At 48.0% G+C, this 12,780-nt stretch overlaps 1 protein-coding gene and 1 pseudogene across 1 annotated transcript; both read left to right on the plus strand.

Moving 5' to 3' along the window:
* The first annotated feature begins 2,312 nt into the window (after nt 1-2,312).
* LOC120240595 lies at nt 2,313-2,860 on the plus strand (annotated as a pseudogene).
* A 1,947-nt stretch (nt 2,861-4,807) lies between these two features.
* FABP6 (fatty acid binding protein 6) lies at nt 4,808-10,770 on the plus strand. Its single transcript, XM_039245364.1, has 4 exons — nt 4,808-4,877; nt 6,115-6,290; nt 8,220-8,309; nt 10,717-10,770. The coding sequence occupies exons 1-4, from the start codon at nt 4,811-4,813 to the stop codon at nt 10,768-10,770; spliced, it is 387 nt and encodes a 128-aa protein (XP_039101295.1). The 5' UTR covers nt 4,808-4,810.
* Nucleotides 10,771-12,780: the final 2,010 nt, after the last annotated feature.

The following is a 12,780-nucleotide window of genomic DNA, read 5'->3' on the forward strand; positions in this document are numbered from 1 at the left end:
TTATCCATTTGGAATACCACTTACTAACGAATGGTGGTGCACCTGGGTGGTTTAGTTGGTTAAGCATGCGACTCTCGGTTTCGGCTCAGGTCATGATCTCACAGTTCATGAGTGTGAGCCCCGCATCAGGATCTGTGCTGACAGCGCATAGCCTACTTGGGATTTCTTTCTCCCTCTCTCTTTTTGCCCCTGCCCAGCTTGGTCTCTCTCTTTCTCTCTCTCTCTCTCAAAAAGTAAACAAAGAAACATAAAACATTTTTTAAAAATGAATGGGATATTTTTCAGTTTCTATGAAGAAATAAGATCCATTAATGTCCATGATATATTGCTAAATGGAAAAAAAAAAGCAAGATAAAACAGTATCATGGGATTTCATTTTTGTTAAAAAGAAAATATATTTGTATGCATGTGGGAAATATCTAGAAGGCTATATTCTGAATTTAACAGCAACTGATTCTTGAAAATGAGATGTAGTGGGGTATGGGACTTTTACTTTACAAAGCTTTTGGAGTGTCTTTTTTAAATGTTTATTTATTTTGAGAAAGAGAGAGGGGGAGGGAGAGGGAGAGACACAGGGAGAGAGAGACAGAGAGTCAGAGAGACTGCAAGTGGGGGAGGGGCAGAGAGAGAAAGAGAATCCTAAGCATGGAGCCTGACATGGGGCTCAATCTCACAAACGATGAGGTCATGACCTGAGCTGAAATCAAGAGTTGAATGTTTAACCGTAAGTGTTTGTCTTTTTAAACAATGAGTATGTATTAATTTTACAATTGAAAAATAAGACTCTTTGGTGGGATTTAGGTGGTTTTTAGTTTATTTGTGCTTTGTTCCTCCCAATTTTTCTACTGTGAACATCAACTACTTTTATAATCAGAAAGTTAAAAGCCCTTTAAACCATAAAGTTTATTAAAAAGAAAAGAGATTCTCAAGATGACACAGTTTGAGATATTGGGGGATGTACCAAAGAGGGTCTAACCTCTGCGTCCTAAGGAATTCAGCTCCTACACAAGCTGGATGTCAAACCAATACAGTCCCAACTTGGCAAAACATGTTAAGAGTTATAAGAATGTTCCAGGTCCCATAACTTTGTAATCCCATCCTGGGGCTTCAGTTTAAGGAAATGTTTTTTTTTAAATCCTATAAAGAGGGGGGCACCTGGGTGGCTCAGTTGATTAAGTGACTGACTTTGGCTCAGGTCATGATCTCACTGTTTGAGGGTTACAGCCCCACGCCAGGCTCTCTGCTGTCAGCACGGAGCCTGCGTTAGATCCTCTGTCTCTCTGCCCCGTCTCTGTTCATTCTCTCCCTCTCAAAATAAATAAAGAAACTTAAAAAAAAAGGCAGCTTTTTTGTAAACATATGGGCCTGTGTTTACACAGTGAACAAAGAAAATGCAGAGCAAAGAAAAACAGAATGGAATATTGAATTTACATGGTGATTATGGCTATTATTTATATGCTATACTTAGGGTCAGTGAGAAAGCAAGGATGAGAGAGGAAACAGAGAAGGGATAAAGGAGGAAAAAAGCTGAAAAAATAACAGTTATTGTGTTAAGGTGACGGATTATGGAGGGTTTTTGGAAAGTGTGTTTAAATGATGTCGAAAGTTGTTTTGGTAGTAAACAGGAACTACACACAGGGGCTCTATAGTTTTGGGCAAGTTACTTCACTAAACCTCTGTTTCCTCGTTGGCAAAATGGGACAATAATGGTACTGACCTCATGGTGTCATTTTTGCAGATTAAATGAGATAATCTATGCAAAACACTCACCAGCAAGCCCAGTGGGTAAGAAACAGCCAATAAATGTTAGCTATTATTGCCATTGTTATGTCATCATTATTGTCAGAGGGGAGATTCTCAGATGCTCTAGGTGGGAGTGGACATGGCTGTATTTGGAAAGGCAGTAGAGTAATAGATATAAACATAAATACAAAACCCTTTGTCCAAGGTTTCATGTCCAGAAAGTCATTCTTTTTTAAAAACTTTGCATTCAAGGGGTGCCTGGGTGGCTCAGTCAGTTGAGCGTCCAACTGCAGCTCAGGGGTTAGAGCCCCTTGTCAGGCTCTGTGCTGACAGCTGAGATTCTGTGTCTCCCTCTCTCTGTGCCCCTCCCCCGCTCATATTCTATCTCTCTCAATAATAAACATTAAAACAAATTTAAAAATAATAAAGTAAAATTTAAATTCAAATTAGCTAATATACAGTGTAGTAGAAATTCATCCTCAGTAAATGATCTGACATGTACACTGCAAGGTGTGAACAAGAATGTTTATCTCACTCTTCTCATAAGCAGCCTGAGGTGATCTCTGAAAATGGTTCACCATTCACTTGACCCAGAAAACCCGATAAAACCTTGCAAATCAAGAGGTTCAAATCTTTGTGTTCATTGTAAGAACACACAGGAAACTGCCCAGGCCATCAAGGGTATGCATATTCGAAAAGCCACCACGTATCTCAAAGATGCCACTTTGCCGAAGCAATGTGTGTCATTCCATTGCTACAATGGTGGAGTTGGTAGGCGTGCCCAGGCCAAACAGTGGGGCTGGGTGGGTGGCTCAAAAAGAGTGCTGAATTTTTACTGCACATGCCTAAAAATGCAGAGAGTAATGCTGAACTTAAGGGTTTAGATATAGATCCTCTGGTCACTGAACATATCCAGGTGAACAAAGCTCCCAAGATGAGGCATAGAACTTACAGGGTTCATGATCAGATTAACCCATACATGAGTTCTCCCTGCCACATTGAGTTGATCCTTATTGAAAAAGAGCAGATTGTTCCTAAACCAGAAGAGGAAGTTGCATAGAAGAAAGAGATAATCCAGAAGAAACTGAAGAAACAAAAACTTATGGCCTGGGAGTAAATTCTGCATAAAATACATGCAAATAAAAGTAAAAACAGAAAAAAAAAGAATGTTTATCTCAGAGTTATTTGTCATAAAGAAAGACTGGAGGGGCTCCTGGGTGGCTCAGTTGGTTAAGTGTCCGACTTCAGCTTAGGCCATGATCTCACAGTTCATGAGTTCAAGTCCCATGTAGGGCTCTGTGCTGATAGCTCAGAGCCTGGAGCCTGCTTCAGATTCTGTGTCTCTCTCTATCTTTGCCCCTCCCCTGCTTGCACTCTCTCTCTCTCTCTCTCTTTCTCTCTCAAATATAAACATTAAAAAAAAAAAAGAAAAAAATTGGAAACAACCCAAAGATCCAGCTGAACAACCTAGGTGCCCCTGTTTTGTTTGTTTGTTTTTGTTTTTGTTTTTAAAGAAGACCCTTGCCTTGGAGTAAGGAATTCTAAGACTGGAGAATGAAGAATGCAAAATGTGGTGAAGAGAGTTTCACCTGTTCAGAACCACTGAGTCCCAGGTCTGTGGTGAATTCTGCTTTCGATAGAAATGATGGGGATTCATGAAGAATCCATGGGGATTCTGGAAAAGGAGACAGACTCATAGAAATTTCCATCATCAGTAATAAGAAAAATGGTCCAGGGAGTAGTCCCTGCCAGGAGACGGACAGGGCAGGAGTTATCGCCGAGGAGATGGAGGGAGGCCCCATGTGTGAAGTGGTGCCAGAAGGCGGGACAGGAACTGGAAGTCTGGGGTCTGAACCCCCCACCCTCCTGTGGTTGTGACCTCCGAACCACATATGATGCATTGAGCTCCTGGCCAGTGCCTGGCACGTAGCGGGTCTTCAGTGCATCCTGGCAGCTCCTGCTCCAAGCTGTTCTCCGAGCCCCTGGGCTGCTGCTTTATCTTGCTGGCATCATCTGTACCCTGCTTATGTCTCTCCTCCTTGCTGCAGCCAAACTCACTGCCTTTCATCATGGCCCTTCCCACCTTCATCACACCTCATTCTAGAATATCATCTCCCTGTGTTCTCAGCCTTCTCTAGCCCTCCTGTTTCTTTAAATATCCAAATCCATGGGGTGCCCGGGTGGCTTAGTGGGTTAAGCTGTTAAGTGTTAGATTTCAGCTCGGGTCATGATCTCACGGTCCATGGGTTCGAGCCCGGCCTCGGGCTCTGTGCTGACAGCTCAGAGTCTGGAGCCTGCTTCAGATTCTGTGTCTCCCTCTCTCTCTCTGCCCCTCCCCTGCTCACACTCTGTCTCTCTCCCTCAAAAATAAACATAAAAAACAAAGAAAAAAGAAAAAGAAAGTCAGCATTCAAACGCTGTTGTTCCTTCTGGACCAGCACTGCCATTTCCTAGCACAGACGCTCCAGCCCCAGCTGTAGAGCTCACTCCTTCCCTGCGCCCCACACCTGCCTTGTCTCAGGACTAACACCCCCGCCTGCCTGCCTGCCGAGGGTTCTCTGCAGGCAGGCGTTTTCTCGGAACTAGATCGGGAACTCTGCGGGGAAGGGTATAGGTCTCATGCATCTGTGTTTCCTCAGTGCCAGCCACGCAGGCAGGGGTGCTTGGTGCACTTTGGAGGATGGATGAGGGGGTGAACGAGTAAATAAGGGGTGATGAGAGCATGGCTGGAAGGCAGAGCAAGGACGAAGTTCAGAGGGTGGGATGGCAGCAGGGGATGGGGCCTTAAAGGCCGTGGCATTGCCATCGTCCTTGCTGGGAGTGGCAGCGGGCTTCCAGCCAGCACTTCCCCAGGGTGACTAACCTCAGGGCTCTGCTCCTCCAGGCCCTGCCCACTCATAAAGCAGCAAGTGCTTCCTCTTCAGGGGCTGGAGGGAGAGGTGGGGTGACTTAGGGGCTGAGCCCCAGCACATGGAAGAGTTTATAAGCTGGGGCACCGGGCCCCTCAGCACCAAGACCCTTCTTCTCTCTCATCCCTTGCCACCTGCCCTCCAGCTCTCCCAGCAGCATGGCCTTCAACGGCAAGTACGAGATCGAGAGTGAGAAGAATTATGATGAGTTCATGCAGCGCCTTGGTGAGTGCGTGAGTACCCCTTCCCAGGGCTGGTCTGTCACAGCCAGCTTGGGGCCAGAAACCCAAACTCTTTGAGGCCCAGAGGAGCTGAATAACTAGTCCAAGGTCAGACAGGCAGTAGTTAGTGAGGTGGAGACTTGATTGGTTTATTCATTCATTCAAACGTATACTGAAAAAACAAAACAAAACGTATACTGAACACCCGCTATATGCAAGGGCCAGCCTGACGCTACTGATAGGGTGCCTCGGCATGATGCCCAACGTCACACTGTAAATTAGGGGCAGGGACTGTGATGAGATGATGAGGAGAGCCACCCTGTCCTGCGTGGGGAGAGGTGACCAAAGGGTTAGTAGAGAGACCAGGTTTGAAAACCATGCATTCACTTGGCCATTCGACGAACACAGTCCTGTTCTTGTGCTAGGAACTATGTGCAGAGATCAAAGATGCCACTCCTGTCACCGCTCCATTTGCAGCACTGGGTGTGAGGAACCCACAGGACAGTGGCCTTGACAATCCTGCAGAAATCTTGGTGCATCATCCAAGTCTGAGGCAGTGAAACTGTCACTCAGGGGACAGCCCCGGGGATCTCTGCTCTACCTCCGGGTGGCCAGAGAGGCCCTGAGAGCAGAGAGGCCCTGAGAGCAGGGCCCCTGGAGCCTTGGGGAGACAGGAGCTCTTCTGGATCAATCATTGGGAGTGGCCCTGAATTATCGGTGACTTGGCTTCCCCTACAACAGTCCCATGTGGAATGGAAGGGTCTCAACTGTAGACCTGGTCTGCTGCTAGCCTCCACTGTGATGCGGAGCAGCCCCTTTCCTGCTCCGGGTCTTCATTGCCTAATCTGTGAAATGAGACGCTTAGGAGACAGTGTTAACGGCCCCATTCATTCAAGGACTTTGTGAGCTTGGCAGTGTCTGTTATATTTATGCTACGGTATTATCAGAAGAGCAGCTGATATTTATTGTCAGTTATATGCCAGGAGTTTTATAAGACATGATCACTTTGATTTCAACCTTGCAACAGCCCTGTGAAATGGGCCCTGTTATCCCATAATTTTGTCAGTGGAAACACTGAGGCTCAGAGAGAGAGTGACTCATCCAAGCTCATGGTTCACGGCAGAACTGAGATTTGTGCTCCTAACCATTGCACTAGCCAGCCACTAGGGAGGAAAACCCTCTCCCAAAGCCACAGGTTGTAAGCAGCTCTCACACGGCCGCTCTATTTGTCCTTGGGCCAGGGCTCCCCAGCGATGTTATTGAAAAGGGCCGAAACTTCAAGATTGTCACAGAGGTGCAGCAGGACGGGGAGAATTTCGTCTGGTCCCAGCACTACCCGAGCGGCCACTCCATAACCAACAAGTTCACCATCGGCAAGGAATGTGACATGGAGACGGTTGGGGGCAAGAAGTTCAAGGTGAGAGGGCACTGGCTGCCATTCCTTCTTTCCCCAAACCTCTGGCTAACTTCTTCATCTCAAGCATGTCCTCTGGAACTGTACCCCAAGCTGAGGCTCTGTTCTCAAGTCTAGCCTCCAATCTTAAGTGCTTGAGTTACTTGGCAACTTAACCACTCCTGGTTTTTGTTTTTTTTTAATATTTTTTATTTATTTCTAGGAGAGAGAGAGAGAGAGAGAGAGACNCCTCTATGTTCCTTAAAATAGCTTTGTGATGAATGACAAACTCTTTCACATGGTGATTTCTTACAATAGAATTTAGTAAAAGCAGAGGATGTAACATTAGAAAGTTATGTATACTGTATACTGTATGGTACTAACCACTTTTTTTTTTAATGTTTTATTTATTTCTAGGAGAGAGAGAGAGAGAGAGAGAGAGAGACAGCGTGAGCAGGGGAGGGTCAGAGAGAGAGGGAATCACAGACTGAAACAGGCTCCAGGCTCTGAGCTGGCAGTCAGCACACAGCCCGACGCGGGGCTCGAACCCACGAACCGCGAGATCATGACCTAAGCGAAAGTCGGACGCTTAACCGACTAAGCCACCCAGGCGCCCCTAACCACTCCTGTTTTTTAATGCTATTCCCATAATGGACACTGTAATGAAATTGTTAAAAATTGTTAACATTTGCCAACACTTAATATATCAGAGACACCTGCTAAATACTTCACACAATGTTAACGCAGTTAGGCCTACAAAGTTGCTACAGTTACTCTCCCATTCTATGGATAAGGGAGTTAGGCTGAGCCACGGGGTTCAATAGCTTGCCCAGGTCGCACAGCACTGGCACACCTTCACACCCAGGCAGTCTGGCTTCAGAGAACATATCCATTTTTTCATGCTGCCTTCCAATGTAGCCTAAAGTTCCACAGCCCTAGAATCAGACTCTGTGGGTTTGAAACCGCAATCTTATGTAAGAAAGAAGTAAAAAGGGACTGTCCTCAGCCTATCCAGCCTGGTCCCTCAGGTCTTTCATCGATTCCGGGTCCCTCTATCTATAGCCCCAGCCATGACTGTGTGTAACTTTGCTCCTTAGCTGCCCCAGTGGAGAAGAAGTAGTCATAATGTTCATATTCTGTCACTTGTGTATTTTAAAAACTTAGCAATTCCTCGTGATGTCTTTCTGAGTCAGCACATATTGATTTGCCTTATTCTTTTTAATGCTTGCATAGTATCTCTTAGTATGGAAAGCCTGTCATTCATTTAACAGATATTTAGGTTATTTACTGGTGCACAGTCCAGATTGGATATTTGGGTTGTTCACAATTACAAACGAAGCTGCCATCCACGTCCTTGGATGACATCATTGGCACCCTATCAGTGAGGATCGTAACTAACTCCTAGCTAACAAGGCGGGCTCACCTGTGCCAGGCACTCTGCCAAGCATCTTACATATCTCAGATGAAATCGCTTAATCCTCGTAACTCTGTAGTAGGTACAGTAACTACCCCCACTTTATCTTTTTTTTTTTTTTAACGTTTATTTATTTCTGAGAGAGAGAGAGACAGAGCACGAGCCAGGGGCAGAGAGAGGGAGACAGAGTCCGAAGCAGGCTCCAGGCTCTGAGCTGTCAGCACAGAGCCTGACGCGGGGCTTGAACCCACATGTCCTGAGACCATGACCTGAGCTGAAGTCGGACGCTTAACTGAGCCACTCAGGCGCCCCTACTACCCTCCCTGTAGAGGTGTGAAAGCTGAGGCAGAGCAAGATTGACCAACTCATGCTTGTTATCTGTATCTTCAGATATAGGTCACTGTACATCTACAAGGCAAACTAAATCCCAGAGGGGGCTGCTATGGCTGCAGGTAGCCCTTCCTCCCTGGCGGGGAGGGGCTGGCCTGTGTTTGGGGGGCCTCTGACATCTCAGGCTCAGTGTTGTGCTTCCCTCCTAGGCCACCGTGCAGATGGAGGGGGCGAAGATAGTGGCGAACTTCCCCAACTATCACCACACCTCGGAGATCGTGGGTGACAAGCTGGTGGAGGTGAGTGTCCTGCTGGTTCCTGGGACAATGATGAGAACACTTCTCTGCCTCTACCCATGGCCCCTGAGAGCGGGGCCTCTGGGTCGTGGCTCTGTGAGCACGTCCCATGTGCCAGGCTCTGTGCTGAGTGCCCTGTGTATATCATCTGGTTTGATCTTCACAGCAGCCTGTTAGGCAGGGATTTTATCTCCATTTTCCAGGTGAGGGGGGGACTGAGACACCAGGTGCTAAGTGGTTAGCTGAAGGGCACCTAGATTCTGTGACAGTCCTGGGAATTGATGCTTGGCAGTCTGGTTCTGCCACCACAGGGGCGCAAGTGTGGAAGCCCATGGGACCTTCTGCAGAATTTAAATGAAGTGGGGAGTCCGGGTGGGCCCTGGAAGGGCAGCCGCCACACTTCCACTTCCTCCGGGCCCTTCCTGCTAGACCTTCTGATTTTTCCAGAGAAGCTGGAAATTTGTACTTTGTGAAATCTCCAGACTATTAAGCATTGGCATTGATTTAGCCCTTTTTAAAAAATGCAGGCAGGGCTAACACACACATCTGTGGATGGTCCCTTCCCACACTTGGTGCTCTGTAAACACAGGTTGGAGGCCAGTTTCTTCTTCCCGGGGTTCCAGAATTTTCTCCAGGTGAAAGAAATGGATGTGATATTAAAAGCAAAAGGAAGACATTTCCACACTTCATTCCCTGCCTTGTTAGCCTATGTCCTGGGCCAGAGCACCCTGGGGTCCAGTCTACCCTCCCCAAGGTTCTCCAGAAGGGAAGCAATGAGGGGGGTAGGGTTTGCCACCTCCCTGCTGCCCCGTTTTCTCTCTCTCTCTCTCTCTCTCTCTCTCTCTCTCCCCCTTGTTTTGTTTTCCTTATCCCAAAACCAGTCTAGAGGCCCAAGGGACTCAGTGACCTCTCATTATTCCCATTTTACAGACAGGCCACAGAGGTTCAGAGACAACAGGTAACTTGTCCAAAGCCACACAGCCAGTTTGTGTTGGAGGCAGGTTCCATCAGCTGACTTCTAGACTAGGCTCTCTGCCAGTTCTTCCCAGGCCAGTGGATGTCTAATTTTTTTTTAATCTAAAAATAAAAAGATGCCCAGTGTTTTAAAAAATATATAAAAGAACAAAAATGTCCATTTTTTCCTGGATGGAAATTGATCTCTTAGAGAATCTGGTAAATGGTTTGGACATATTTTTACATTAAATGTCAGCCAGTGGGTTCTGACTCTCAGAAGCAAAGGTCCCGGGCCTGTGAGGTGTGTGGGGAGAACACAGGGCAGATTTGTGCCCAACGGGAGGCTCAATCTTCCCAAACTGAACAAACCTGTCTCCTGATTCCTAGGGTCTTCTGACCATGGAGCCTGTATGGTGTGAGCAGTGCTCAGGGTTCAGGGTGTCACATGCACACACACATGCACACACACTCACACACGTGCATATGCATGTTTGCACAAGGCCACTGGCATACACACACACACAAATGCACATGCACACAGACTAGGCACCATAGAGAAGCTTTCCTGGTGGCACAGCTCCCATTTCCAGAGGCCAGAATCCCCCTGGACATCACTGTCCTCCACCAGCAGGGAGTGCATTAGGTGGGCATCCGTCCTTCTCCTCCAGGCACCATCAGCACCCCTTGCCGTGCTCTCACCATCACTCGAGACCAAGTCCCAGCTTCCTTCCTGTTTGCAGATCCCCCTCTGCTCCATCCTGCTCTATGTACAAATCACACATCACTTCACACTGCTGCCCTTGACAAAACTCCGTTTGCTACCTGCCCACTTCCTGTGAGAAGGCAGCCTCCTCTGCTGGGTATCAGGACCAACTGACGATACATGCCTGCCCCACAGTGGTGGGTCCTTGATGGCCTCGAGCCCAGGACACAGCACGCAGTGGGCCTTCACTGGACAACATCCTCCCACCTGCCGCTCAAAAAACCTTACACTACCCTGGGGGCAGGGACCCTATTTTCCCATCAACAAACACAGGGACCCCATAAATGCTGTGTGTGCAGTGGTTGATGTGGCCTCTCAATCTCAGAGAGCTTACCTGACTCCTCTAGACTTCAGTTTTCCCATCTGTACAATGGGTACAACCCTACAGCATTGTTGGGAGGATTAAATGAGATAACAGGCAAGTATCTGAAGTGGATGAACTTCAATGAACAGAAGGGTGGAAGGTTATACTACAAAGAGCCACATCAGCCCTAACATCTGTTTAGCACTTTGACCACATTGAGTCTGCACAGTGACACGTGTGACAAATTGGGAAACCGAGGCTCAGAGAAGTGGTGCAACCTGCTCACTTCTACTCAGGACAGGGACTGGAGGCCAGTCCTTCTCCAGCTGTGCCCCATGTCACTTACTGGCCCCTGCACTGACTCCCTCTGTTCTGGCTGCTTCTTTCAGATCTCCACCGTCGGAGGTGTGACCTATGAGCGTGTGAGCAAGAGGCTGGCCTGAGCAAGCAAGCGGGGGTCCCAGGGGTCTAAGAAGCCACCAATAAAAGCTGGGATAAGAACAGACAACTCTGTTTGCTCCAAGCCTCTTTGTTCTTTGTTTTCTGCTGTCTGGGGACAGTTTCCAGCTGGCTGGGGGTGAGGGAGCACCGAGGACGGCTGCACAGGCCAAACCTTGGCCCTGAGACCAAGGGCCAGAGGGAGGCTTGGATGTGAAGTGCAATACTCCTGATCCCGCTGGAAGTAGCCAAAGGTGGTGTTCAAGAAGCACGGGGAGCACACTTCCATCTGCCCTTGTCCCACCTTGCCACCCAGCTTTCTGTGCGTAGGGAGACAGGGCTCCTTTAAAGAGATGGACGTCACTTGGGAAAGATAACACATGGACTCTCACATGGGCCACAGGGCAGGTGTATCAGACGATGGGTCGGAGTAGGAGTGGCACTTCCAGGAAAGGGCCATGCAGCTGGGCTCCAAGGATGGCAGACAGAGGCGGGACACACCAGGGCTGCGCCAGCCAGGTGTTTGGGCACTGCCGTGGCTCTGCTGTTAACTGGCTGTGGAGGCGTCCTTCTGGCCTCAGTGTGCCTAGTGGTACAAAGGGGACCAGAAGGGCCAATGAGGGGCTGGGGAGAAATGAGAGAGTATGAGATGGCCAAGGGGCCATGGGAGGGACAAGAAGGACTGGAAGGGGCTGGGATATCCTGGTTTGGACAGTGGTGCCCTGGAAAAACTGTGAGGGGCTTTGGCTGGCTGGGAAATGTGGTCAGAAGGGGCATTCTGACTTCCTGGTGGGTGCTGGAGCCCCGCCCAGGGTTCTGAGGCAGTGCCTGGGCCATCTCTGCCTGATTACGGGAGGGCATAGGAGTGGAGGACGGGGGTCAGCTTGCCCCCTGGCTAGATAATCCCTAACCCAGAGCACAGAACGGACCCTTTCTCTTCTCCTCTCCCCTTGGCAGTGTTCCTCACCTTGACTTCTTACCCCATGTTTTTCTGTATGACAATTCACTTATTTTTGCTACAATGGCAACTTTACATCACTTTTATATATGGAAAGGCAACATCATTTGCTGTAAATAGGTGAAAACTGTCAAAAAAGCCAAAGCTAAACAACAGTGAGATCCTGCTGCCTGTCCAAAGCCCTGAACCTATGGCCTCCCTCTGTGAAGAGAGACACATAGCAGACACAACAGTGTCAAGTGGGCAACATTTTCCTTGACTAATCGGAATTACTGCAAAGCTACTGAAAAGAGAATGGACTCACTATGAAAGTCGATTATCTAAATTATCTTGGATGCCCAAGTCCCACATATGGGGCATTAGAAATAATGCCTTACACAGGCTCCGGCACACAGCAGGTGCTTCATAAGTGCCACCTGGCCCAAGGCCCTTCCAGCCCATGTCATGTACAGCCTTTCACTGTCATGGGCCATCCTCAGCCTAGACAGATGGCATGGCCCAGCTTACTGGCAGCTCCCTCTTGCCTCCTCCCACATTCTGCCCTGAAATCTTCCCAAGAACAGCACTCAGCCTCCCCCCACCCCCACCAAGCCAGGACCCCTTGCATTCCATCGTTTTGCCAAGACTTACTGCTAATTAAGTGAACTAGGTAAGCATTAAATTAAACTAGCAGTGTTGCTGTTTCCCCTCCAGACTGAATAATTACTCATAATGAGCTTGGATAATAAGTCTCTAAATAACAGAGAGTTAGCCATAATTAGGCTGAAAATTGAGAGACTGAGAGAAAGTGAGAGGAGGAGGAAGGGAGAGAAGACAGGACAGAAGAGAAAAGAAGAGGAGAGAGAGGGGGCAGGGGGAGAGGGAGGCAGGGGGAGAGAGGAGGAGGGAGAGGAGAGAGAGAAATTGTCTTTAGTTTGGCAACTGATTCAAGGACAAATTCAAATTGTTAGCAGGGGAGAAATTCTTAAGCCAGTGTTATTATAGATACAAAGACTTAGAACTTGAGGACCTCAGAGCCCCACTAGTTTAAATTCTGTAGTTCACAGATAGGGAAACG

Source organism: Hyaena hyaena, unplaced genomic scaffold (genome assembly GCF_003009895.1).
Source record: "Hyaena hyaena isolate Hyena2069 unplaced genomic scaffold, ASM300989v1 scaffold_253, whole genome shotgun sequence".
Classification (NCBI taxonomy): Eukaryota; Metazoa; Chordata; class Mammalia; order Carnivora; family Hyaenidae; genus Hyaena; species Hyaena hyaena.